Source organism: Mustelus asterias, chromosome 12 (assembly GCF_964213995.1).
Source record: "Mustelus asterias chromosome 12, sMusAst1.hap1.1, whole genome shotgun sequence".
NCBI classification, from domain to species: Eukaryota; Metazoa; Chordata; class Chondrichthyes; order Carcharhiniformes; family Triakidae; genus Mustelus; species Mustelus asterias.
Genome location: NC_135812.1, coordinates 2,992,659 through 3,020,636, shown reverse-complemented (window position 1 = coordinate 3,020,636; position 27,978 = coordinate 2,992,659). Strand labels below are relative to the sequence as shown.

The 27,978-nt window shown below is 41.8% G+C and overlaps 1 protein-coding gene across 1 annotated transcript in view; it reads right to left on the bottom strand.

Annotated features, from left to right (window-relative positions):
- Positions 1-1,106: 1,106 nt before the first annotated feature.
- The window catches only part of crk (v-crk avian sarcoma virus CT10 oncogene homolog), a 37,967-nt gene continuing 11,095 nt past the window's right edge, over positions 1,107-27,978 (bottom strand). The window contains exon 2 of the mRNA XM_078224578.1: positions 1,107-9,617. Coding sequence (XP_078080704.1) covers positions 9,480-9,617 — 138 coding nt within the window. The 3' untranslated portion in view covers positions 1,107-9,479. The remainder of the gene's footprint in view (positions 9,618-27,978) is intronic.

Below are 27,978 nucleotides of genomic sequence, written 5' to 3'. Positions count from 1 at the left end.
GACAATTGGGATTAGCTTCGGGGTTTTAAAAAAAAGGATGGCATGGACAAGTTGGGCCAAAGGGCCTGTTTCCATGCTGTAAACCTCTGACTCTATGACCAAAAGTTTTATAAAAAGGCACTTACCTTCTCTTGAAAGCGTCATAGCCCAGGCAGCAATGTATCTATTCCACAGGCTCATTACTCTGCCCAATATCCATCAAGTCTTAAATTTGTGATGTTAATATCACAATGAAAGTGGAAATCCCAGTTAATACAGCATCTCATCACACTAATCACACCCCTCAGATGCGAATTAGATGAATGTAGAATTGCAGAGCTAATTTGAAGATTGCATGGACTTGGTTGTATCCTGAGATTAAAAGGTTTACGGTTATTTGATCAAGGTGTTTAAGATGAAGGGTTTTGACAGGCAAGAGAGATAAACTATTTTCTTTCTGGTCATGGAATCCAAAACAAGGAGAATAGTTTAAAAATTAAAACTAGGCTGTTCAGAAGAGAAATCAGGAAGTACTTTCTCCCCAAAAGGGATGCAGATGCTGAGAGTAAATTGATTTCAGTCTTGGAAACAGTCTTTTTTAAAATCAAGTAATATGGATCAAAGAGGTGTAAAAGGAGCTGAGGTACAAATCTGTCACAATCCAAGTAGAATGGTGTCACATTCTAGAGATTAGTTGAGGGAACTATCTTGTGCTTCCGACACCTTTCAAAATCTCAGGATAACGCAAAGTGCTTCACAGTCAATGGTAAGGACTAATTATTCTGCTTCTGTGATGTTGGGTGAAGAATAAATATTGGCTGGAACAGGGGGAATAATTCTCCCACTCTGTGTCCTGGGATCTTTTACAGCCACCAGAGAGGGAAGACGAGGCCTCAGTTTAACGTCTCATCTCAAAAAGGGTGGAATATCAGATGACTCTCTGCTCTTTTTTGAATAGGATCTTCAACATTACTCTTTAAATTTAACAGCACCAACTACATGGCACTCCCTCATTATTACATCAAAAGATCTTAGATGTTCTTGAACCTGCAGGCTCAGAAATACGTGGGCACATTGTTAAGTGCAATGCTTTGTGACATGAATCATTTCACCCAGGGACAAGCAGATAATGTACGGTAGTCGTTTCTCAAGTGATTTTATTTGCTAGATATAATAAACATACATTACAGTACATGCTACAGAAAATAAAGCTGGATTTTAATTGTCATGGAGGAGTGTTGTAGATGTCTCTTCAGATTAACACAATGCATAAGATCTCCACAGTAATAACCCAGAATTACCCCTCCTAACAGATTAACAAGGGTACAGTACAATTACAAAAATAACAGCATTTTAAAACATTGATTGACATTTACTGAGGGAGAGCAGTATTTAAGTTTGTATGGATTCAGCTTTCATGTATATATATAATATATATAGAAAAAGAGGGCAAAGCCAGTCAGAAATCAAAGCCTCTCCCTTGAAAATATCCAGAGTTCCTCACTTTATCACAAGATGGAAATGTGTTGCTTGCTTTTCCTCCAGAATTCTGTAACCACTTGCCCTGGGTCACATTTGGATGGATGATAAAGGCTTGGTTCCAAACAAAACCCTAAGGTACAGGGCCAACTCTGAATAGAACTGAAGAGAAAATTGATATCTGTTTTAGAATATCTGGATGTTCCATCAAATCAGTCCACGATTGGGAAAGTGGGTCAGGCACACATCAAAGGGAAAAAAAAAAAATCACCAATTTACCAGCAAGTCTTGATAGGTTTGCATCAGGCACCACAGACAATCTACTCTCTGTATCATTTTTTTCCATGTTGTGCCAGCCCACCAAAAACAGCTGGAAAAGTATTCCTAGTTTAACTCACCACCTTTATACACTTCCCTCTGGTTTCATTCCTTCCCTCAGCACAGACAATGGACTGGGGTCTGAGAGCACATACACTGGCAACTTTCCCAAGAGTGCTGGTGGAGGTTAGTATCACTGTGAAACCCAATTCCCACATCAGCGGGCATTAGCGAGGTGACAAGGTAACAGAACCTGCCCCCCCCGTACACTCCAGTACTCCAACAGGCAATCACCTGCACCCTTAGATCTGCAAACGGATGGGTCACATCCATGCAGACTGGCTCCAAATAGAAAAGACACTCAATTTCTTGTGTAGGCAAAGGATCAGATTAATATGTTTGCATTTACATATCCCTTAAAAACCGGTATATGGTCTATACAGAGATCAAACACAGCTCAAATAATTTCCCTATCCTCCCTCCTTCCAAAAATTAAAACGGTGTCACGGTGTGAGGGTAACAGCTGTTCACCACTTGGAAGTGCTCCAATGAACCAACTGATTTGTTATACTGACTGACTTGGCAATTCAGGAGTTTCTGCTGCACTTGTATACAGATGAGTTAACGAATGAGAAGAATTTAATTCTGTTCCAGTCACCAGGCTCAAAATCTTATTCAAATCAAAGCTTACAGGCTAGACGGCCTCAGTAATTCTCTGTTTAACAGCAGGAGCTTGCTTGTATGAAATTCTGAAATTTCCCCACACACATCTTTGCCAAGTGACCTGAAGCCCACACATTGCTGCAATGCAGAGAAATTCAGCCACTCTCTGCTGTTGCAGAGTTTGCTCCATTTCCCTCTCTCCTGCAAATGCAGAACCGTTGGCAGGATACCAGCTACACAGCTCCCAGCCAACATGCAATTCTGCATCTGTGCTTGATCATGCAAGAGCCTTGGCAAGCTGTGGCAACAGGCTATTCAATTTGGTGGACAGCAATCAGGAAGGAGTGGGAACTCGGGCCAATTCCCTCCCCATTTCTCCTTAGTCAATTAGTGCTTCTATTTGCCCCACACCCGCTCCACACCGACATCAGCTAATACTTCACAGACTAGGAATAGAAGCTAGGGTCTTTCTGGTATATGTGACTCAGTATCACAGCAGATGATGCATTCATCCACTGAGCATCAGTGGAAATGCAGAGTTTATTTCTTAATCTGCAGTGTGGGTGGGTCATCTTTCCAGTTGGCTGTCACACACCATTTTCCAGAAAATAGCTCCACCAGGACACATTAATTCCATAGGCTGGAGTGAGTGCGCCAGAATGGACATGTTGGGGTGAACAGCCAGTTTGTTGCCATTTCTATGTACAATAGACAATTGCTTTCAGATTGAGTGTCAGCAGGCAAAATGACAGTGCTTTCCAAAGTGGGTCTCTGCACTAGTGACCATTAGGGTGAAGCTTCAGATTATCAGACAGTATGATCACCAAATCTGATTTGTCCTACAGACACCAGGATGACTGTTACCATATACACTGGAGAGGAGTCAATTACAAAGGCATTACTACAACTCGGTCAAGGGCACCCGAGAGGCAAGCGAGAAACACACCCCACTCCTTCCAATCAACTGGGTACCGACACTCTTATCCAGAATGTTAACTCATCTTTTCCTCCAATGCCATTTGATCTATATAATTCCAGCGTTTTTAAAAAAGAGAAAAATTGACAGTAAATCTTACCATTCAAACAGTAAACAGGAAGAAGATCCGCTGTAACATGTAATCTCTAATCATCACTGGCCCACCGGACTTGGTTACCATTTGACAATGCCACCTTTCAATACAAGTGTTCTGACACTGTCATTCTTTGAGCTGTGGAGATCAGGCGCCTGCAGCAATGATTGTTGATGCTCAATGATTCACTCAAATACATTGAAACATCAAAAAAATACACAAAAATTCTGCTCAGACATCAAACTAGTCTTTTGTAACTGGGTGAAAGGGGTTGTTGTTAAATATTCAGTGACTGCCTGATTTACCAGCTGTTTACCATGTGTTCTTTGTTGCCAGCCACGCTTACTGCCTGATGACATCGGGGGAACTAATGCTGCACCTACAATGGCACTGCTTACTGCTAATATCAGAAACAACTGGTTTAATTTCTTTTTAAATCACGGCTAGAAAATAACCAACTAATGTCTACAAAAACGTTTGTCTATAAAGTGTTGCATTCCATTAGCTGTGCAAATCAAATGTAGTGGCTGAATAGTTTAAAAATAAACAGAGCGAGTGAGCTCAGTCAATGTGTTTAGAGTTTGCAGTGAAGAGGCCATCAGATAGAACAAATCCAAGCTTTCAGATCCCATCATTTACAACTTTTTGAGTACTAGATTGGCACAGAGTGGAGTTTTAAAAATATCAATAAGAGTCACAATAAACTAAGAGGATTCAGACGGTTTAGTGGTTGGATAGGTTGCAAACATAGTGCAGTGAAGGAAAATGTCATGTAATATATTGATGTGGAGGAGGGAAAACAGAGTAAGTAGCATTAAAACAGAGGTGGAGGGTGGTCTGGAGCAGTGCTGTCCAATACACTCACCAAATGATGAATCAACCACAGATGTAGTGAACTGATGATCTTCATCAGACAAGAGATTTTAATTAGATGGACTTTAGGCCTCTACAGCAGCCAATTGGACTGAGGACAGTTTCAGATTCTGTCTGGCACAATCTATGGCCAGGTCAAAAGCAAGTAGATATTCCTGCAGGAAAAAACAATCTTTATCACCAGAAAGCTGCGACCTAACTCCATTAAGCTATGTGGTAAAGAGACTCCCAATGAAAGAAGTGAAAGCATGCTGTTGCTAGATCACAACTGGATGCTATGTACTGATTAGTTGCTGCTTCTGACAGAGCTGCTGTCGCAATGCAGTGCAGCACTGCTCACCTTTAGTCCCAAATCTAGAAAGCTGTCCTAGTAACCCCGAGTGGAAACAGCATGAGAGAAAGCATCCCACAGAGGGTTATTAGACCAATGGTTGGTTGAACACAAGAGGCAGTGACTTTAACATTTGCAATAGAATTGGACCAATTGGGCTCATTACCTAGACATTTAAAAGGCACTATTAGGATGATGGGAGCTAGCATCATGAGTAGCTGAGAACACAAACCACTAACCTTCAATAACCTCAATCTGGACCTCATTTCTTCTTGGTCCCCAAGGACACTTGTTAAATGTAGTGGAGAATGCTGTGGATTTGACTGGCAAATGTCAAGTTAAAGTTTATTTATTAGTCACAAGTAGGCTTACATTAACACTGCAATGAAGTTACTGTGAAAGTCCCCTAGTCACCACACTCCGGCGCCTGTTCAAGTACACTGAGGGAGAATTTAGCATGGCCAATTCACCTAACGAGCATGTCTTTTAGACTGTGGGAGAAAACCAGGGCACCCCGGAGGAAACCCACGCAGACACGGGGAGAACGTGCACACTCCGCACAAACAGTGACCCAAGCCGGAAATCGAACCTGGGTCCCTGGTGTGCTAACCACTGTGCCACCGTGCCGCCCCTTAAGCCTTCAGACAGAAGGCTTATGCGTTCTTATTAGGCTTTACAGTAGCAATAGGAAAAACCTGCAGTGCTATTGTGGCAAAAATACTAGCTCCAAGAGATACACCTGGCATGGGCTGCAATCTATTTGAGTTGCCTGCATTCTGCCCCACAAAAGGCTGAAAAGTACTATCTGTTTAAGTTAATTATTGCAGCTCTGCTAATGGTTCAGCAACTTCATCCAGTGAGTTGAGCAGATTTCAACTCTGATCCAAGTTGAGCCAGTATATGTTGGCCAGCAGCCTGGCCAATAAAGGACAGTTCAGCACCTGTACCCAGAAGGTAAAAGGAGCAGAGGGAAACTTTAGATAGATTGTAGTAGGGAATAGCACCTGACAACGATTGGAGAAAAGAACTTGAAATGTCAAGCATTGAAAAAGCATCAATGTGTGCAGTGCAGTGGAGTGGAGCAGATGCACCAAACTCAGAGGCTTAGCTAAAATGATTAACCTCCAACCCCAACAAAAATGGAAGCTTCATTATCTTCGCTAAATTATCAAACTCCAACCTATTCACACAACTACTGCCAAGATTTAGGATGAAAGGTTAATCAGTAAAACTTGATTGAGAGACTGCCACTGAAGGGCCATGATGATTTAGTTTATAAATATTAAAAATACCGATCGGCACAAATTCATTCCAGCTGAGATGAGCTAATTGACCAACAGAAAGCAAAGCCCACACGTCCATACTTCCATGGAAAAGGTCACCTCCAACCCTTGCCAAAGGACGAAAGAGACAAATGTAGCAACAAGCCAATGAGCACAGCTGGTATCTAGCCCTCTACCTCCTACTGCAGTGTTTCATCTCCCTTCCTTGACTGGAGAATTGTTGACCTATTGGAGCTGTTCCCCAACCTAATGAACCTAACAGGTGTGTTCCACCCCTCCATTCCCATAGCACCTCAGAAAAGTTGGCATTCAGCTCCCCTTTACATTCAGTACTCAGCAGAAAAAGAACTTGAAGATGGGCAGATGCCACCTAGTCACCCCTCATCCCACCCAAAGCAAACCGTATTTGCAGACCAAAACTCAAATTCCACAAATACATTTTTAGGCAATTCGCTTGGTATCACAGAACATGAATCTTGCTGAGGAGACATGTGGCTGAAGCTTTCTGTCTTGCACTCATCAGGACAAATGCAAGAATGCGAAATTTATACCACAGGAGCAAAGGGCGCTGATTGGCTGAGGTGTTGTGTTGCCATGGAGAAAGCAACAGGAACCTTCCACTCCCTAGCTCCCAGATAATTCAAAAAAAACATGCAAGGCTTGTACATCTTCTGTTTGTTTGCAAAGAACAGGCCCATATATGTATGTATGTCGCTTCTAACAAGTGCAAATGAGTCATATTATGAGCTCAACTGATTACCTTAAATCGGCTGTTAATGAGCTATTAGCACACTCAGGATTGTTCAGCATGTGCTGTCCAACCACAATCACATCTAACGGTAGACATTTTGTTTTGGGTTTTGCAAGCATATGTTGGTTGAGTATAGTCTGTACTCATTACAATGATTACAACATTCATTACTGTCAGTAGAAAGCAGTGCTATCCCTTTTATAGTTCTGTAATTTATTTTGAGTGATGCTTTGAAAATCATTTGGCACACATTTGTGCAGCTTTTTGAATAGGAGATCGGAGATCTTTTAATACTCCTGAGCCGATGTTTAGGATGTCAGCTTTAAACTAATGGTAGACAGGAGATACAAGTAGAACATTTGCTCAAATTCTATTTTCCAATCTCTCATTTATGATAGCAATCTGTACACAGATGGTTCAGATTACAATTTAGCTCATGGTACTGACAATGGATGATAAAGACAAAGGTAAACCACGGCTGTAAACATGGAATAAAACATCACCCTAAAGAGTGGCACAGCGGGGGCAGAAGGGGTAGTGGAAAATCTAGTTGCTGCAAGGTTACCTGAAGGATAGGTTTCAAATGACAATAATTGAAGTTACATAAAACTAAATGTTTAGCTTTGTTGCCCACTCGATGTTATTGAAGGAAATGGTTTCTCCCACCCTCAATCAATACTCCAACCTTTAAGGGTCAATAGCAAACTATGAATAACTCTCCAGGAGTAATTCCAACAACACAATCCATCTCAAATGCTGCATTTCCGTGGTGCATTCTGCAAATTACTGAAACATTCACAGCCATCAAGACTAAGGAAAAGTGGTCAGTCACTAAGCAAGCCTAGAACAATAAATCCATCCATGTCTGATTGTGTTATAGTTCTAAGTCACAAAGCTAAAAAAAAAATCATTACAATTTGAAATCAGAACAAGAGTTGGAATAAAGAAAAAAAACCAAGAAAATCATTTGAGCACTGGACCTTGTAAGGAAGTTAGAGTACAATTGCTAAATGAAATTTAACTACGCGGTTATGTTAAAGCAAACATCAGCAAAACATTAAAACATCAAGGTCAGTTCAGAAGAATGCTTCCAAGTACTCAGCTTTTCTTTACATCTTCCTGTACAATCTTGTCAATTTTTCACATGCTGTAGAACTTGTACTTGCTTCAGAAGAGTAATGTAACTTTATTCAAAGTAAGGGTGGGAACATGAGGCATCTTGGACCCCATCTAGCAGTTTAAGGGCAGGAACAGTCTGAGTAATATACCTGGAGAGCACGTTCATTGCCATTCTTCAGAAACTGTCCTGTAATGTCAGTGTGCCAAAACACCCGACATGAGGCATGGGTCCACCAAGTACCTAAACACTAATCTGAAATTCATTGATCTTCACCATCTCTTTGAACTATTTCTACATTAGTAGAAGTAAACTCCTGGCTGAAAGCTGCTGGTCCTCTCCTCATTTAGTGTTAGCTACTTAGTGTTTCATTTTGCAGCTATCCCAGACACAACAGCACTTAGAATTTCTATTTTCTTTCAAAGACTTGATTTTTTTTATTTTTGGCAAATCTCAAGGTTCTGGGAGAAGGCTTTTGGAGCAAGTAGTATTTCACTTATTTGAGGATAAACCTGATCTCACGGTGAAACTGTAAAGCAACACTTCTGTGCTTAGACTGGTGTCAAATTGTGTATGTGCAGGGTACAGTTGAAGGTCCATCTCCAGTGTAGACATGTCAGTTGCCCACATTAGTGTCTCTAATGGTTACTGTAAAAAATATTTACCATGATTGTTAAGTGATTCACATAGGCGGTTTTAGAACATAGTCATTTGCTTATTAAAGCACCTGAAATCAGCCAAAATTAGCACGATATATCCCCATTCAGTAGTGTTTAGTATTTACAACCATATACTGCAATGTTAATGTGTGAGAACATGTAACAAAGAGGATGATTAAACTTTATCCCTTCTCCTCATGCCGTTGACTAGTGCAGGAGGACAATTTCATTGCACCAGTCCTCCATCCCTCAGTATCTCAACCAAATAGGTATGTCATATGCAAGCACCAGTGTGCTGTTCCACAGCAGGCATGGATCCTATCCTCGTTTAAGTCCATACCTGCTGTATCCAGCAGAGCTGACTGGATAACAAACAGGAGTGGGAATTACAATTAATTGCCCCCTCCCTCCCAATCCTCTGATTCAGAACAACTGCAGACTCACTGTCAACTCAATACAGAAAGAGGATGAGGACCTGACACCCACTGCCTGTCCAACTTGGTGCTGCATCAGAGATGTCATTACCTGCTTGGCCACTGGGGAGCTCTGTTCACTCTTTTTTAACATATTCTCTCACACATTAACCAGCCAGAATACTTGTGTGGATATCAATTAGTATCAGCTAAGGTGGAGTCAGCACTCTGATTGGCTGCTCTGAAGCAAAACAGATATTGTAAAGCTGCACATCACCTGGTGTCCCATATCTCAAGCACCAATGAACAACATAACCGTTATGTCAGAGATGAGAGGTGACACTAAAACATCATACACCAGCACAGTTCTTCACTGGGATCCGCAGGCTGCACTCAGAGCATTTCATAGTCGGAGTCAACTGTGATCTTACAGGGTTAGTGTAAACGTCAAAAGGGCCAAAGTCTTGAGGGGAGAAAATGGAACTACAGAAAGCTTGTTCCCATTCGTAATTCAAATCACCGTTTTTAAAAAAACAAACACACTCAGCTTAGGTCCTCTTCAGGGTTCTGTTGATCCAGAAGTCGAACATGGGTGAAAGGGAAGTGACCATGTTTACCATTGCACTCTCCTTCCCACTGGCCATTCACATTGATCTTGGTTACCTTCACAAGGTCACCAACCTACAGAGAAACACAAAACAGGTTAAAAGACAAGATAAAATGTACATGCAACAGTTTTAAACAGACAATATAAAAAACATGCAATGTAAAGTCCCACAAAAGATTCAACACATACGACTATTATCCCAGAGACTTTAACAGACTGGGAATAGAGGGATACAAACGAATGGTCTAGTTGGACACATGAGCGGCGCAGGCTTGGAGGGCCGAAGGGCCTGTTCCTGTGCTGTATCGTTCTTTGTTCTTATGTCTATCAACAATAACTTAGCAAATTTCACAAGTTTCACAGTCATTAACTTAGGGAAAAGCTTAGGGAAAACAGGCCTCCCAGAGACATAGTAGGAGTAGGCCACAGTCCCTCAAGTTGGCTCCAACATTCAAAGCCATTTTCCTTGATATCTTTAATATCTAAAAAATCAATCTCAAACATACTCAATGACTGAGCCTCCACAGCCTCTGGGATGGAGGACTCCAAAGATTCACCACCCTCAATGAAGAATTTCTTCCTCACCTCAGTCCTACAGAGCTTAACTCTTATTGTGAGTCTGTGCCCCTAGACGTCCAAGCCTGTGGGACAGACATTGTCTCAAAGAGTGTTCTCAAGTCTCATCAATCAACAAACAGCAAGAGAGTGAATGTAACTTGCCCTCAGCATGTAGCTGGTCATCACTTGGTGCTTTCCCACACGCCCCATTTGAGCTGCGATTAAATTTACCATGGGCTATCCTTGTTTTTCAGTGCTGTAACATTCGAGGACTCTATCTTGATCCTGAGCAGAGTTTCTAGCTCCACATTTGATCCACCATCAAGGCTGTTGATAACCAATTTAACATTACAGCTGAAGTGAATGCCTGGATAAGTAGCCGTGAAGCCATGCCAAGAGCGACTTTGGCGTTGTCAGATACCGATAACACAATACTTTAGAAACTGTTCCTTGAAAATGACAGCTTGGACTGTTGTATGCAATTTCAGACAGAGACCATCTTATTTAGACACAAGAAAGAATAAGCAGAGGCTTTAAAACAAAAGAGTCTTCAATAATGATTCACTGATGCCTGAAATATCACCAACCCGCCAATCCACAGGAAAATTATATAGTATGAAGGAGGAAAGGAAAGGTTGTTTTGTATTTATATTTAAGATTTAAAAAACCTTCCCCATAGTGCGGTGGGTAAATGTAGGCCTGGCTACACACAAGATCCAAGGTTTGATTCTCAATCTGCACCATGTTTGCTGATCTCAGTTAGGTTGGTCATGAAAGGACTTTAAAATTGGCATCTAAACTCCTTTTCTGGAGAGAGGTGCATGCCTCTGATGATTCTCCAGTGACTCCTGCTGAAGACTCCACTTGAAGAGGAATCATATGGACTCAAAACGTCAACTCTATTCTCTCTCCACAGAAGCTGCCAGACCCACTGAGCTTTCCGAGCACTTCAGATTTCCAATATTTTGCTTTTATTATTATGCAAGCATGGCTTGTTGGGAGATCGGTCTTTATTGATGCCTCTGTGGTCAATAGGCTGCAAACATAGATAAATAATGGGCATGTGGAAAAAGAACAGGATGGATCTTGGTACTCTTCATGAGCAGAGAGAAAATGAATTCAATGCCGAGAAGGTTGCATCACTTCAATACCAATGACTGGAATACAACAATCTTCACATCTAATGTCCTATGAGTAAGCAGAAGCCATAAAGATCTTAATATAGGGAACAGACCTATCAAGCAACATTCTTTCAAACAAAGGAGTCAGACGTTTGAAATGCAGCAGGTTCAGACTGATAAATCACCCGGCTGTTACTATGTCCTTACACACCTGAATGCTAGCTTTCAGCCACAGCTATGCAAACTGTGAGTCATTTCACAAAGAAGGGAGCCATCAGTCAGGCAACACCCTATTGATTCGAGCAAAGTCAAAAGGCTGGAATACTGAGTTTGTCCCCAAGAGTGGCAGAGGCAATTACACACTATTTTTGTTCAAAGTACCCCCCAATGTACACCGAAACGGGATTAAATTGCACACCCTCCCCCACCTTACACTAGATTGTTTCAATACCCCAATCCCACTGATTGAAGTGACCAGTTTTCGACTTAGCAGCAAGGAGATCCAACATGTGGATGATCTTAAAGATGAAATATTAAAAATTAAAAAGGTCACCTGTGTTATGCACACAGGTTTTAAATATCAGCAGGGAAGCTCTTTACCCACCCACTGATATTCATTTCCATTTACAGAGTAGAGACCAACATTGCTCCAAAGAACTGAATGGACGGCAAATTATGGTTAAAATCTGTTTCTTTCATCCCTAAAAACTGATAGATATGCACCTACACTAAATAAAAATATACCAAGTTGTGACTTGGGGCTTTAACTACCAAATGTGTTAAGGAGCAAGTGAACAGTGGTAATGACAACACAGGCAAAACCCTAACAGCCAAATGCTTCTGTTCTTTTCTCACCATGCACAGAAACTATCCAGAGGACTTCAGAGTTGTGACTTGAAACAGTCAAGCTACAAAATACTCACCTGAAAAAAAATTCAAGAACCAAACAGATTTCAATCACTAACTCAACTCAAACAAACTTAACTCAAACCAGGTCCACACGATGTTTATATTTGAATGAAATGGCTTGACACTTTCCTTGGACACCTGGCTACAATAAAACATTGACTAGCTCAAATTAAACTTAGGTATGCTGTACATACTAAAGTTGTTTTTTTAAATCCAATACATACAGTGGCAGAGTTAAAAGTACTTAGTGGTGGACCAAATCTTTTAATCACATTTATTTGAACAGAAGATCTCGCCACAGCATTACTTTAAACTGGGCTTCGTTTCAAACTTCAATAAAGTCAAGCAAAAAGGTTTTAGGGGAAAGAGACAGTTGGGGTTAGGAAAAAAAAATTGAAGCCAAAATTCTCCATCACAATTTGATTGCATTTCTTTTTGGGAAAAAAGGAGGCCCAAGGGTTAAAACTTTGTTAAAATTTGAAATGCAGACCTGCGAGGTCGAAATATTCCTTCCCTGGGGCAAGGACAAAATCAGCACAAAAATGTACACCAGTAGAAAATCTAAAATGTATCGCTTATTTCTCTTATTCTGGCCAAATAATTTTCACTGTGGTCAGGTTTTCTGACTACTAAAAGCCCCCACGTACATCTTTATCCCTCTATTTTTTCTCTGGTGAGAAGCAAAGGACAGGGGTATTTGAGAGCATGGTGGTCAAATAGTTCACTGCAGTAGAGGGAGTGTGGAACAGTCAGAAGAGGTCACCAGGTGAAATGTTAAAGCAAAGACTTACCTATTCATGTGGACATGAAAGTACTATTTGAAGAACAATGCTGGATTTGTACCTGGTCAACATTTATCCCACAAACTCAACAGATTCATGGTTATACATCTCAGTTCCATTTGCGAGACCTTGTTATACACAAATTGGATGCTGCTCTTCCTGATGTTACAGCACAATCTATAGTTTTAAATTAACTAATTAAGTTACTAGTTTTTGACATCCCAAAGACATGAGAGTCAAACGGAGAAATTCACAAGTTCCTCACAGTTAGCATTAAAGGTGAGGACGGAAGTTTACAACTGGCATCAAGGAGCAATTCACACAATAGCCACTATTATATTGCAAGACCTCTGGCTAACTAAAGTTAAAGTTTATTTATTGGTCACAAGTAAGGCTTACATTATGACTGCAATGAAGTTACTGTGAAAATCCCCTAGTCACCACTCTCTGGCGCCTGTTCGGGTACACCGAGGGAGAATTTAGCACGGCCAGCGCGCCTGACCAGCACATCTTTCAGACTGTGGGAGGAAACCAGAGCACCCAGAGGAAACCCACGCAGACATGGGGAGAACGTGCAAACTCCACACAGACAGTGACCCAAGCTGGGAATCAAACCCAGATCCCTGGCACTGAGGCGCAGCAGTGCCAACCACTGTGCCGCCTCAGCTCAACCACAGGGACCTACACAAATAGCAGCAAAGTGAGCCTACAATGCAAACCAGGGAGGCCGGTCTGAATCATGCAAATATACTTTGGGTTTCTGCTCTAATAAAAACAGAAAATGCTGGAAAAACTCAGCTGGCAGCATCAGTGGAGAGAGGAACAGAGTTAATGCTTCAAATCCAATATGACGCTTCTTCAGTTCTGAAGTCATACTGGACTTGAAACATTAACTCTAGTTCTCTCTCTACAGATGCTGCCAGACCTGAGTTTTTCCAGCATTTTGTCTGTATTTCAGATCTCCAGCATCCGCAATATTTTGCTTTTATCTTGAGCTTTTGATAAAAGCTTGACACTGGTGTTGGACACTTAATACAATTCAATACAAGAACAGGTATGAGAGTGATCATTTTAAAAGGGATCTTCCCAATAGGTCTGTGTAATCATTCAATCAGCAGTAAGATAGTGATATTTGAGCAGGAGAAGACAACACCAGTACATTTCTAAGCACACTGGAGCTAGATGATTCAATTGATGACATAGGAGATTTGGGTTTTCTGTCATACAGACATTTATATTAATTTAATGTGGAGGAAAACTAAAATCAGAAACAGCAACATAACTGAGGAAACCATTCTAACAAGTTAGGTATTGGTACGGACAGGAGGTTGTGGGGTTGAGGATAAAGAAAGGCTGCACGCAAGTGCAGCAGTCACCAAACTGAGACCATCATCAAAAAGGGGATAGCATGTCAGCCTGGTACTTGTGTAACAAAAATCACAGCGGAAAGAAAGCCAACAAACAGGAGAAAAAAATTGATGGTGCAGAAGTTGCAAGGGATGGATAATCTCTTGAAGCACAGCTGTTCCCTTAAAGAAATGGATTACATTCCAGAGAAATAGTCAATTTGAAACAGGATTTCTAGCTGCCAGGACAATTCCTGCAATGCTTCATCTGCCCCAAGTGTCATACTGAACTACCACCCTCCTCTCATCTCAAGATTGAATGCTCCATTGCCAGCCAGCTCCATAGAGTCAGAGAGGTTTACAGCATGGAAACAGGCCCTTCGGCCCAACTTGTCCATGCCGCCCTTTTTTTTTTAAAACCCCTAAGCTAATCCCAATTGAAGGCATTTGGTCCATATCTCTCGAGACCCATCGAACCCATGTAACTATCTAAATGCTTTTTAAAAGACAAAATTGTACCCGCCTCTACTACTACCTCTGGCAGCTTGTTCCAGACACTCACCACCCTCTGTGTGAATGTTCATTTTCTCCACATCATGAATGTTCATTACTCAGCCAGAGGACAGTTGTCCATATTCCACCTGATAATCAGTCCCAACCACCTTTGGCTTCCTAGCCACTAGAGAGTCAAATTAAAAATACATTGACTACAGTTCCTCACTACCCTGTTTAATGTGACGTCTCGCTTCCATTCTCCCAGTTTCTTCATCTCCATTGTATCTATTCAGACACTGCAACTTTCCATACTAGTGCTTCCAACGTCTTCCCTGTTCTTCAACAGAGGATTCCTCCCACATGACTGACAGGTGACTTCACTGTCTTTCATGACACACATTTCTGCCTCTCACCCCTTCCCTATCCCCTCCCCCCGAGAACCATGATAGGGCTCCCCGTCTTCACCTCCCACCCCACAGGCCTCTATATTCAATGGATCATCTTCCACTCCCTCCACTATCATGCCATTTCAATTCCAAACACATCTCTTCCCCCTGCCCTCCCCTTTCAGGGGTCAGCATCAGAGACCATTCCTTCCACAACACCCTGGTCCACTCAAGTCACTCACACCAGCAACTCCCATTCCTAGGGTACCATCTCTCGCTCCACAGATACCACATGACCTGATGAGCTTTTCCAGTGTTTTGCTTTTATTTCAAAGTCCAGAGCTTTGTCTACAAAACACACTAACTTTGCAATCAGCTCGAGTCCTACAACCCTTTGATGTTCTAATTCTAATCAATCGCACATTCCTCTTCATTGATAGCAGACAGGTCTCTGAAATTCTTGTTTTAAACCCACAGCTTCCTACATTATATTTCCCTGTTCAAAATCTTCCACAAAACTACTTCACCTAGTCAGCTCTCTTCAACCACTCTTCAACTTCTGCTGTGCTCTATTTCTTTCCCTTTGGTGGAACACCTGGAAACATTTTACTATATTAAAGGCGCTGTATAGAAGCAAGATGCTGTGCATAAGCTAGCCAAGCATGATGGTAACTGTATTTATGGTCAATTTCTTGCAACAGTAGAAATGAGATCGCGGTAAAGCAGCTCTCAATGTAACATTTTATGAAAATGAGTCAAACCAATAATCCTTTCACATACTTCACCATGACAACATCCCTTTAAGAATTCTGTCTTAAATCAGGAATTCTATGAGTGACTGGAACGTTACTTTAAATTATACTTCATGCATGGATCAATTATTTTTGCATCTGGAATTCATTTATCAGGAATTAGCCATAAAACCCTGGGGTCATTTATTCCAGGCATGTGTGCTTAAATGCTTTCAATTTTGTTCATTTTTCTCAGTGTAGTTCCTTCACTCTTCTCATCTATCCTGCTTTTCTGTTACCAGCTCTGGTCCTATTTTCAGAAAACTGACTTTCCTGGAAAGTCAATCAGAAACAGGAGCCAGAAGCAAGCTCAAGTTTTTCCCATCCCAATTCAGATATTGAGTTTGTGGTGACATTCTCTCAGTCACCCTGGCAGAGATTGGCACAGATTAGGGATCTTTTTGAGGTTTAGATTAAAGCTGCCTCTTTCTTGAAACCTTCAAAAAATAAAATCAAGTCAACATTCTTTCCCAGATTCTAAACCAACAGGATTACTAAGAATCTATTTCATCCTCTTCAACACATGCCACAAACATCAGTTTGTAAGCAAGGAATCACACTACATAGGATCAGTTCTATACGATCATAGTGAAGAGAGTAAGACTGGATTGTAGGAGTTAGGGCATAGTGGCTGCTCACAGCGCCAAGGACCCATGTTTGATCCCTGGCTCGGGTCACTGTCTGTGCAAAGTCTGCACGTTCTCCCTGTGCCTTGTGGGTTTCCTCCAGATGCTCAGGTTTCCTCCCGCAGTCCGAAAGGCATGCTGGTTAGGGTGCATAGCCATGCTAAATTCTCCCCCAGTGTACCCGAATAGGCATCGGAGTGTGATAACTAGGGGAGTAACTTCATTGCAGTGTTAATGTAAGCCTACTTGTAACACTAATAAATAAATTTTAAACAGAGGCAGCAACAGGCAGGGTCATTTATAAATATAGTAACTTTAATAATGCTGCCTGTGGCTCTGAGCTGTAAATCTCTGTATAAACAGGTTATGTCTCACCAATTGTTAAAAACACGATTCATTTTCTTTAAAATGGTAGGCCACATTAATTTACCCAATACTAGCCTCTAATCCTCGCTAGCACCTGCGTGGACTGTACCCCAGTAGAGAATCAACAACTTCAGCATGATGGGGAGAGAAAGGGAGACAACTAGTGCAACGATTTTTAAAATCCTGATCTATGTACACACAGCTATTTGATGTATGCACTTTATAAATACCAGCATTAAATTGTCCTAGGCTTACAAAGACAATGCACTAAGGAACAAACATTCCAATCCAGTAGACATGTCACATTCCACCAGCATTGATGTGTTGGGATTTATTGGAACATTTAATTGCTAGTTCGGAATACAATAACACAAAATAATTAGGTATCAAGACAAGAATCACAATCATCTTGAAAGTGAGACATTCATGGATTTTTTGCAGCAAACACACATGTACAGTATGCAATGTCACTGATATGTGCAGATTTCCAGGTTCATGCTCTGCAATAGACGTGGCTGTGAATCTGTCACTCTCCTTACTGTGTGACACACATTGGCAGGCGGTAGAGTGGTGGAATCAAGGGCAGAGATGGCTACAGTTCCATTCAACCCAAGTGCTGCTAAAAGCTCTAAAGGAACAGTTTTGTAAAGAGAAAAAATACAGGCAATTCTATCATTAAATCTTCATCTTGGAATGATCTCAGTCTCTCAGCTGGGCTTTATTTATAAATAAGATTGAAGTGAATTCCTGATTTTGTACTGGGCACAGAACTTTCAGTAAATGCAGTGGATAATGATGCCCCTTAGACTTTTAAATTATTTTTAATGTATGAATTGCACATGCATCTATCATAGTCACTTACACCTTTGACATTTTGCAATTATAATCAGGAACACAGTGTTCTAAACAAGGGGCAGGAAAAAGTAGCTTTATTTTCAGTACCATTTCAAAAGAGTCTACATCAAGGGCATTTTAAGAATTCAAAGCAATTACAACCCCTCATCAGGCCAGCCTAGAGATGTTACTGATTCAAGCAATCCAAGGGAATTAATTCTCACTGGCGACAGTTGCTAACATTCTGGGTTCAACATTTGTGAACTTTTGAGACACAATGTCTCCAATTAAGTGACTGGCACTCCCACTAAAGCAGAAATAGGAACCAGATTATGTGAAATTGGGAAAATTCTGAAGATGTTAAAGCTCATTTTTTTGGTAATGATTTTGTATTTACAATCAGGTACAATCAAATTATTCCATTTTAGGATTTTGCAGGATTAGCAGCAACTGGCAAGACTAATAAAATCACTACACTGCCAGCTTCTTTATGAAAAAAAATTCAGCACTTAATAGAATCCTATAGTGCAGAAGGAGGCCATTCAGCCCATTGAGCCTGCACCGACCATAATCCCACTCGGGCCCCAGTGCACATCTTCGCATCCACTGAACAGGAGCCACACATCAGTTTATAAAAGATGATGATTGGAGAAGACCAATGTAATGTGTGAGAAAATGTTGATCTCTTAAATCATCATCAGCAACTCACCTGGAGCATGCTGTTCCAACATTAAAAGACTTACTCTTCCCTCAGCAAAGTTTTTTAGTTAAAATAATGGATTAGATAATTCGGTGATTCAATAGATTTGAAAAGAATTTTGCAACCTCAGTTGAAAATTCTTCCGCGATCGACTGAACTCCAGATGAACAGACATCAAAGATATTAAAAATTGTTAAAAATTTAAGATAGTGCACATTCCTCATTATGATGTACACTTTGCTCTGAAGGCAGAAACATACAAGCACACAAAACCTATCCTCCCATGATCAGGGTATTCAGGAGCAGAACTAATCTTGTTCCACTCTCCCCAGCATGGTTAAGATGGTTCCCAGGCTAACAAAACGTCTGCAGGTGCCGGGGGTGACCACACAGAAAATCCACACTGCCGCAATTCTCCATATTCTTCAAGAACCTGTGAATTCAAAATGGGGCCATGCTACAATCCAGTGCACAGCCTCTGCTTGACAAATGACATGTTTTAATAAGGTGGAAAGCGAGGAAGGAAATCACTGGTATTTGTCATCCTTTCCAATCCTCTCAATGGTGCAGCTTTTAGTGACACATTCGAAAATCATAAATCCACTTACTTGGGCACAAATGATACTTCTAAAATTTCTGTTTAAACTTTTCAGGATTTCCATTTGAATCTAGGTCTTACTGTGCTTATTCCAAGGACAGTCTCTCCAACTTGTATTGTAACTTTTAAAATGCTATTGGCTTGTTTTCAAATTAAATATGCAAGTTGATATCTCAAGGTGAAGGAAATTCTATAGTAAAATATAACAGGAGGTTTAAGAGACTGGTTACACAGATTAAGGCATGGTATTAAATGTAACAGTGCAGAGAATGAAGATAGTTAAAGTATACGTATAGATAAGATGGTAGAGGAATAAATGAATGGCATGCAGATGGCACTATAAGGATTTTATCATCAATACACCTTGATTTCTATTGACATGAGTGATTTGGACATGGGTACAACACAAATACTGAAGTGTGCTAATATCAAATTACAGGATTGCAACTCTTCAACAAGGGGATGTGAGGGTTATGGAAACAGGAGAAAGTGGAATGAGACAATATCAGATCATCCATGGTTTTAGTGAATGACACAGCAGGCTCAACAGGAAGTTTGTCCAACTCCAGCTTTTATTTCTTATGTTAAGATCAAAAAATATGTACTGTTGGCTGTGGGGAGCACCCACACAAGATCATGGATTCAAGTCCCACTCCAGAGGCTTTTACATGCAATCCAAGCTGACACACAGTACAATGATGAAGGAGTGCTGCACTGCTGGAAATGCTGACATTCGAACGAGATGTTAAATGGAGACACAGTTTTTTTTCAAAAAGCTGAATGGGGAGATAAAATTAGCTTGGTTCAGAGATACCACTCTCACCTTGAGAGTTCAAGCTCCATTCCAGAGCCCTGAGCTTATAATCTAGGGCAAGACTGCTTTTCACAATTACAGGCGCATGTCCAAAGCAATTGGACATTTTCAGTGTCTTTCTTAAGGTTTATCCTTTGAATGAAATAACAGCACCCAATTATTTCAGGACTATTTAAAAACCTGACACAGACGATGGTAATGTAACAGTGTGCCACACAACAGGTACAAAAGAACTATTGGCCGTTGTTAAATTGTGCTACACCAACATAGTGTGCACTAGACAACTGAAAGCCTGTCTCATTCTCAGCAGCAAACGCTGCCCCCCAATTACTGGCTAATCAATACCTGTTACATTCTGTGCCAATACTGAGCAAGAAATTAGAGATATCACTGATGCTATTGCACAGCTTCAACCAGCCAACTAGAGAGAGTCATTACAGGAACCTGGAAATAGATCATCTGGCACAAATGACATCCAATGTGAGATTGATGGGATGGAGAATCACCGCCCCCCCCCCACCTTAATCCCACTTGCCAGCACTTGGCCCATAGCCTTGAATGTTATGGCGTGCCAAGTACTCATCCAAGTACTTTTTAAAGGATGTGAAGCATCCCACCTCCACCACCCTCCCAGATTCCACACATTTGAAAAATAATTGACTCATGTGGCTATATCATTAATGTGCCTTGGAGGGAGATCCAGTCTTCCTCCCGGAATCCAATCACACCAACCAGAAAGAACTCTAACACCTGATGCACAATGGTGCAACAAGTAACTCACAGCAAAATCTTCTACAAGGAGATCAGTGTCTCAATTTCAGACTTTTAAATAGAAGAATCATAGAAACCCTACAGTGCAGAAAGAGGCCATTCGGCCCATCGAGTCTGCACCGACCACAATCCAACCCAGGCCCTAGCCCCATATCCCTACACATTTACCCACTAATCCCTCTAACCTATGCAGCTCAGGACACTAAGGGCAATTTTTTAGCATGGCCAATCAACCTAACCCGCACATCTTTGGACTGTGGGAGCAAACCGGAGCACCCGGAGGAAACCCACGCAGACACGAGGAGAATGTGCAAACTCCACACAGACAGTGACCCAAGGCCGGGAATCGAACCCAGGTCCCTGGAGCTGTGAAGCAGCAGTGCTAACCACTGTGCTACCGTGCCGCCCCAAATAATGTTTCACTTGAACTGCAGGGGAGCTGTAAGACAGAAAAACAACTGAATCTGAGTGAATGAGTCACAGAATGGACCAGATAGAGCTGTTTGCACATCTGAATTTGGTTTTAACCAAGTCATGGTGCTATTTCAAATTTATATTAACTATTTTTCCAGCTTTCCAAATACAAGTCAGTCCCTCACGAGAACTTCATCAGTTCATGACTATAAATGAGATCATTTGCTGCTTACTGTTCCCCAAAATAGGCAGGTCTTGCTAACTGAGCCCCTAATCAAACTGTTAAAAGGAGGCAAAGTAACTATCAAAATCCCAATAACCTCATATTACTGAAATCACCACCCAAATTTTAAGATTTTAAAAAATTTTCCAAACACATTTGACAGTTTAATCACAAATACCTTGATTAATAAAATGGAATTGGGAACATAAGAACATAAGAAATAGGAGCAGGAGTAGGCCATCTGGCCCCTCGAGCCTGCCCCGCCATTCAACAAGATCATGGCTGATCTGAAGCGAATCAGTTCCACCTACCCACCTGCTCCCCATATCCCCTAATTCCCTTATCGATCAGAAAACTATCTACCCGTGATTTAAACATATTCAACGAGGAAGCCTCCACCACTTCAATGGGCAGAGAATTCCAGAGATTCACTACCTTCTGAGAGAAGAAGTTCCCCCTCAACTCTGTTCTGAACCGGCCCCACCTTATTTTGAGGCTGTGCCCTCTAGTTCTGGTTTCCCTTCAAAGTGGAAAGAATCTCTCCACCTCTACCCTATCCAGCCCCTTCATTATCTTATATGTCTCTATAAGATCACCCCTCATCCTTCTAAACTCCAACGAGTACAGACCCAATCTGTTTAATCTCTCCTCATAAGCTACACCCCTCATCTCCGGTATCAACCTGGTGAACCTTCTCTGCACTCCCTCCAAGGCCAATATATCCTTTCGCAAATAAGGGGACCAAAACTGCACACAGTACTCCAGTTGCGGCCTCACCAGTGCCTTGTACAGTTGCAGCAAGACCTCCCTGCTTTTATATTCTATCCCCCTCGCGATAAAGGCGAACATTCCATTCGCCTTCTTGATCACCTGCTGCACCTGCAGACTGAGTTTTTGCGATTCGTGCACAAGGACCCCCAGGTCCCTTTGCACAGTCGCACGATGTAATTTTTCTCCATTTAAATAATATTCCAATTTACTATTATTTCTTCCAAAGTGGATAACCTCACATTTGCTAACGTTATATTCCATCTGCCAGATCCTCGCCCACTCGCTCAGCCTATCCAAATCTCTCTGCAGACTTTCCGCGTCCTCCACGCAATTCGCTTTCCCACTCACCTTCGTGTCATCAGCAAACTTGAATACCCTAGTTTCAGTCCCCTCCTCCAGATCATCTATGTAAATGGTAAACAATTGAGGCCCCAGCACCGATCCCTGCGGCACGCCACTGGTCACCTACTGCCAACCAGAAAAGCACCCATTTATCCCAACTCTCTGCTTCCTGTTAGATAGCCAATCCCCAATCCACGCCAACACCTTACCCCTAACTCCGTGTACGCCACGGAAATAAACAAAAGCTGTGGGGTTGGATCCATCATGGTGTGTGTTCCATTTCCCATTTACCAAACAGCAGTGCTATCACACAGGACTTAAAAACAACAGCCAATTGATGGATGTTGATCAGCAGTTTGTCCAGTTTGATGAGACAGTGTCAGTGAATCAAACCTCAACACTACATTGGCTGCTATAACGTAGCTGTGTGGCAGTGAGCCAGGTTAGGTCAGGAAGCTCAGGCCAGTGCACCAAGTATGTGTGGAAAAAAAAAATCACATTGTGCATTTATTTAATCTGAAGAACCAGTCTGTTGTTCTATATAAATGCTTAGGGACTTTAGTCAAAGTTGTCGCTATCATTTACATTTGAATATCCGATTATTGCACCTCTTCCAAAGACTTTGCTGCAGAATTCATTTACATCATTTTCAAATTATCTGATTCCCACAACACAGTGCATTATACTGCCAGATGATCTCCCATGGCATTACGCTTTTTTGATTTGTCACATGTATTAGTATACTGTGAAAAGTATTATTTCTTGCATGTTATAGACAAAGCATACTGTTCATAGAGAAGGAAAGGAGAGAGTAAATACAGTAAATGGCAGAACCCTTTAGAGTATTGATAGGCAAAGGGATCTGGGTGTACAGGTACACAGGTCACTGAAAGTGGCAACGCAGGTGGAGAAGGTAGTCAAGAAGGCATACGGCACGCTTGTCTTCATCGGCCGAGGCATTGAGTTTAAAAATTGGCAAGTCATGTTGCAACTTTATAGAACCTTAGTTAGGCCGCATTTGGAATATAGTGTTCAATTCTGGTCGCCACACTACCAGAAGGATGTGGAGGCTTTGGAGAGGGTACAGAAAAGATTTACCAGGATGTTGCCTGATATGGAGGGCATTAGCCATGAGGAGAGGTTGGAGAAACTTGGTTTGTTCTCACTGGAACGAGAGGTTGAGGGGGCGACCTGATAGAAGTCTACAAGATTATGAGGGGCATGGACGGAGTGGATAGTCAGAAGCTTTTTCCCAGGGTGGAAAAGTCAATTACTAGGGGGTATAGGTTTAAGGTGCGAGGGGCAAGGTTTAAAGAAGATGTATGAGGCAAGTTTTTTTTTGTTACACAGTGGTAGTGAGTGCCTGGAACTCGCTGCCGGGGGAGGTAGTGGAAGCAGATACAATAGTGACATTTAAGGAGCGTCTTGACAAATACACGAATAGAATGGGAATGGAAGGTTATGGTCCCTGGAAGGGTAGGGGGTTTTAGTTCAGTCGGGCAGCAGGGTCGGTGCAGGCTTGGAGGGCCGAAGGGCCTGTTCCTCTGCTGTAATTTTCTTTGTTCTTAGTGCAGAATGTAGTGTTACAGTCATAGCCAAGGTGTAGAGAAAGATCAATTTAGTTCGAGATAGGTCCATTCAAAAGTCTGATGGCAGCAGGGAAGAAGCTGCTTTTGAGCCAGTTGGTACGTGACCTCAGACTTTTGTATCTTTTTTGCAATGGAAGAAGGTGGAAGAGAGAATGTCCTCAGTGCGTAGGGCCCTTAATTATGTTGGCTGCTTTTCCGAGGCAGCAGCAAGTGCAGAGTCAAAAACATGAACAATAAATAATGGTTATGCTGCTCAATTATATAATTCTTATATGTAATTTTACCTCCCATATGGTCTCTTTGGGCCTTATGTATATTTGTGCTCACTGCCCCCACCGTGTTTCCTAGTATCTCCTTTTCTCCAACTTTTTGTCACACTCCTTACTCCAAAGCACCTCAGTCACAATTAACAACTCGCATTCATATAGAGCCTTTAACATATAATGGCACCTTGTCTGTCTCTCTCTTGCCATACCATAGCATGCCTATGTCCGCATTTGATCATGGCTGATCACATTTTAACCTCAGCTTCACATTCCTGCCCATCCCTGATAACCTCCCATCCCATTGCTCATCAAGAATCTATCTAGCTCTACCTTAAAAATATTCAAAGGCTCTGCCTCAACCACCTTTTGAGGAAGAGAATTCCAAAGCCTCAATCCTCAAGAGAATTTTTTTCCTGGTCTGTCTTAAATGGGCGACCCCTTATTTGTAAACAGTGACCCCTCATTCTAGATTCCCCCACAAGAGAAAACATCACTTCCACATCCAACCTATCAAATCATCTCTAACTCTTCTAAACTCCAATGGATACAAGCCTAACCTGCCCAGCCTTGCCTCATAAGACAACCAGCCCATTCCAGATATTCATTTTGTAAAGCTTCTCCGAACTGCTTGCAACGCATCTACATCTTTCCTTAAATAAAGAGACCAATACTGTATATAGTACTCCAGATATGCAGATTAGGTGGATTAGCCGTGGTAAATGTGCAGGGTTATGGGGATAGGGCAGGGCAGGGCAGTGGGCCTGGATAAAGATGCTCCTTTGGAGAGTTGGTGCAGACTCAATGGGCCGAATGATTTTCTTATGCACTGTACGGATTCTATCTGGTCTGATTTCGGAGGATCAAATTTAGGTGTGCATGATGGTTGAATGGCATTTGGTGCAATTTAATTCAAGGTCAGAGTATTGGATGACCTCAAGTTAATGGAGAATAGAATATGGGAGGCTGGCCAAGAGTGCATTAGAATGGTCAAGTCTGGAGGTAACAGAGGCATGAATGAAGGATTCAACCGAAGAGTGAAAGCAGGAGGCAGAGATAGGCATGGAGATGAGAAACTGGGCAGGGGAGGGACACCACAGATGACTGTGGGGGAACAGGAAGACAATCCATTGCAGGTGATTCTCTGGTTCTGAATTGACTGAATAAGAATGGAACTAGGAGGTATAGCTCAGCGCACCTGGATGGAGTTGGATATGTGTAGGATGATGTGACCAACTTGGTCCAAAGGCTGCAGACACGACAGGGAGGTAATGGCATAGAGGTATTATCACTGGACTAGTAATCCAGACCCCCAGAGCAATGCTGGGTTCAAATCCCTGCCAGGGATAGTGAAATCGGAATCCAAAAAAGTCTGGAATTAAAAATATAATGATGATCATAAAACCATTGTTGCTTGTAGTAAAAACCCATGTGCTTCATTGATGTCTTTTAGGGAAGATAATCTGCTGCCCTTACTTGGTCTGGCCTACATGCGACTCTGGATCCACAGCAGTGAGGTTGACTTTTAACTGACCCTTCAAGAGCAATAAATGCTGGCCCAGCCAACAGTGTCCACAAACAAATAAAATTGCACAGAATATCATTGGTGGCTCGGATAGAAGCAGTTTCAGTGCTTGATTTGATTTATTATTGTCAAATGTATTAACATAGTGAAAAGTATTGTTTCTTGCACGCTATAGAGACAAAGCATACCGTTCATAGAGAAGGAATGTAGTGTTACAGTCATAGCTAAGGTGTAGAGAAAGATCAACTTTCTGTGCTGTGATGGAGCAGATGACTGGAGGGATTCTAACAAAGTCCGAAGAAAAAAAAATTCCGCCAGGTACAAATCTGGATCCCAACAGCGCTAGTTTATTTCCTCCAGACATTTCCCCTCCTGACTCTCAGCTGCATGAGAGATTGAACTCACTAGGTCCAGGCACTAAGGTAGAAAAGATCACCTCATTTTGGAGCCTGCAGGCAGATGGAATCAGGCAGGGTGCACAAGGACTCGTCCCTGGCAGGCAAATGTATGTTGTTCTGTGGTTAGAATGGGCTAATCAGAGTAAAGATTTACTGTTCAAATGGATCCCATGATAAAAACATCCAGACAAGTGTGCAATATTGTTTACACACACACACACAAACACAAAAAGCACACATAAATCTGTTGCATCGCGGAGCCATCTCCACCAAAATCAGTAATGAAAAAAATAATTTTATTTGACTAACATTAGTACATCGTCTCCTTGGTGACATTCCATTCCCAGCACCAATTTTCCAAATACTGAATGCATGCTAAATATTGTCAACATTACCTGGGAATAGAATTCAGTCACACTCATGCAAATGGAAATTCCATGCATCAATGTTGCTGCAGATGACAGACATTGTAAAATAAGCATGCATTCACATATCCATACTACGGCTGGCTATCTCCACAAACTTGTGGATCTTCCATGGCAAAGAATTGTCTTTGACTGAGTGTTGCAGATTGGCACATTCCAAGGTCTAGGACTACGCGCTGAACCTTGGGGCTGCCACCGCCAAAACATAATTGGAAAAGGCCACTGTGTAAGGCCTTTCAGCCAATATACACCAAGGGACCAGTAACCAGGTAAAACCCCTCAGATAGTGTGTAAAACTCTCAGTGTGTGTAACTTTACTGAAGCACCACAGAGTGCAACATGACCAATTGTACATAGTTTATAATGATCGTTGGACTTTGTAATGAAAAGTTTGGAATATACGTAATGTCCCCAAACTGAACTCAGCATGGATTTTGATCTCAGGAGAAAATGTAAATATCATTGAACATAAAGAACAAAGAAAATTACAGCACAGGAACAGGCCCTTTGACCCTCCACGCCTGCACCGACCATGCTGCCCGACTTAATTAAAACCCCCTACCCTTCTGGGGACCATATCCCTCTATTCCCATCCTATTCATGTACTTGTCAAGACGCCCCTTAAAAGTCACTACCCTGTCCGCTTCCACTACCTCCCCCGGCAACAAGTTCCAGGCACCCACTACTTTCTGTATAAAAAATCTGCCTCGTACATCTCCTTTAAACCTTGCCCCTCGCACCTTAAACCTATGCCCCCTAGTAATTGACTCTTCCACCCTGGGAAAAAGCTTCTGACTCTCCACTCTGTCCATTACTGCTGTAATAATTGAAAAGGTTCTGTCCATACCGAAGTTCGCTCAGCTTTGCTCTGCCTCAGCTCTTCTGCTGTTCAACTCTCATCCACACTATCTCCAGACTCAACTATTTTAATACACTCCTGGCTGACTTTCCACATCCTACACACCATAAACTTGAGGCCCTTCAAAAATCTGCTGTCCATGTCCCAACAAGTCCCAATCATTCATCACTTCAGTGCTTGCTGACCTATACTTGTTATGGTCTGGCAATGCTTCAATTTTAAAATTCTCATCCTTGTTTTCAAATCCTTCCATGGTCTTGAAACTCTCCATGTTTAACATGCTCCAGCCCAAGAACCCTCTGAAATATTTGTATTCTTCTAATCCTGGTCTTTTGAGCATCTCTAATTTTAATCACACCACCATTGAGATTATACCTTCGGTTGCCTAGTCCTAAGTTCTGGAATTCCCCTTCTAAACCTCTCTGTCTCTCAACATGACTTTCCTCTCTTAAGATGCTCTTTAAACCATGCCTCTGGAGTAAGCTTTTGTTCATCTGCTCATTTATGTGGCTCGGTGTCACGTTTTGTT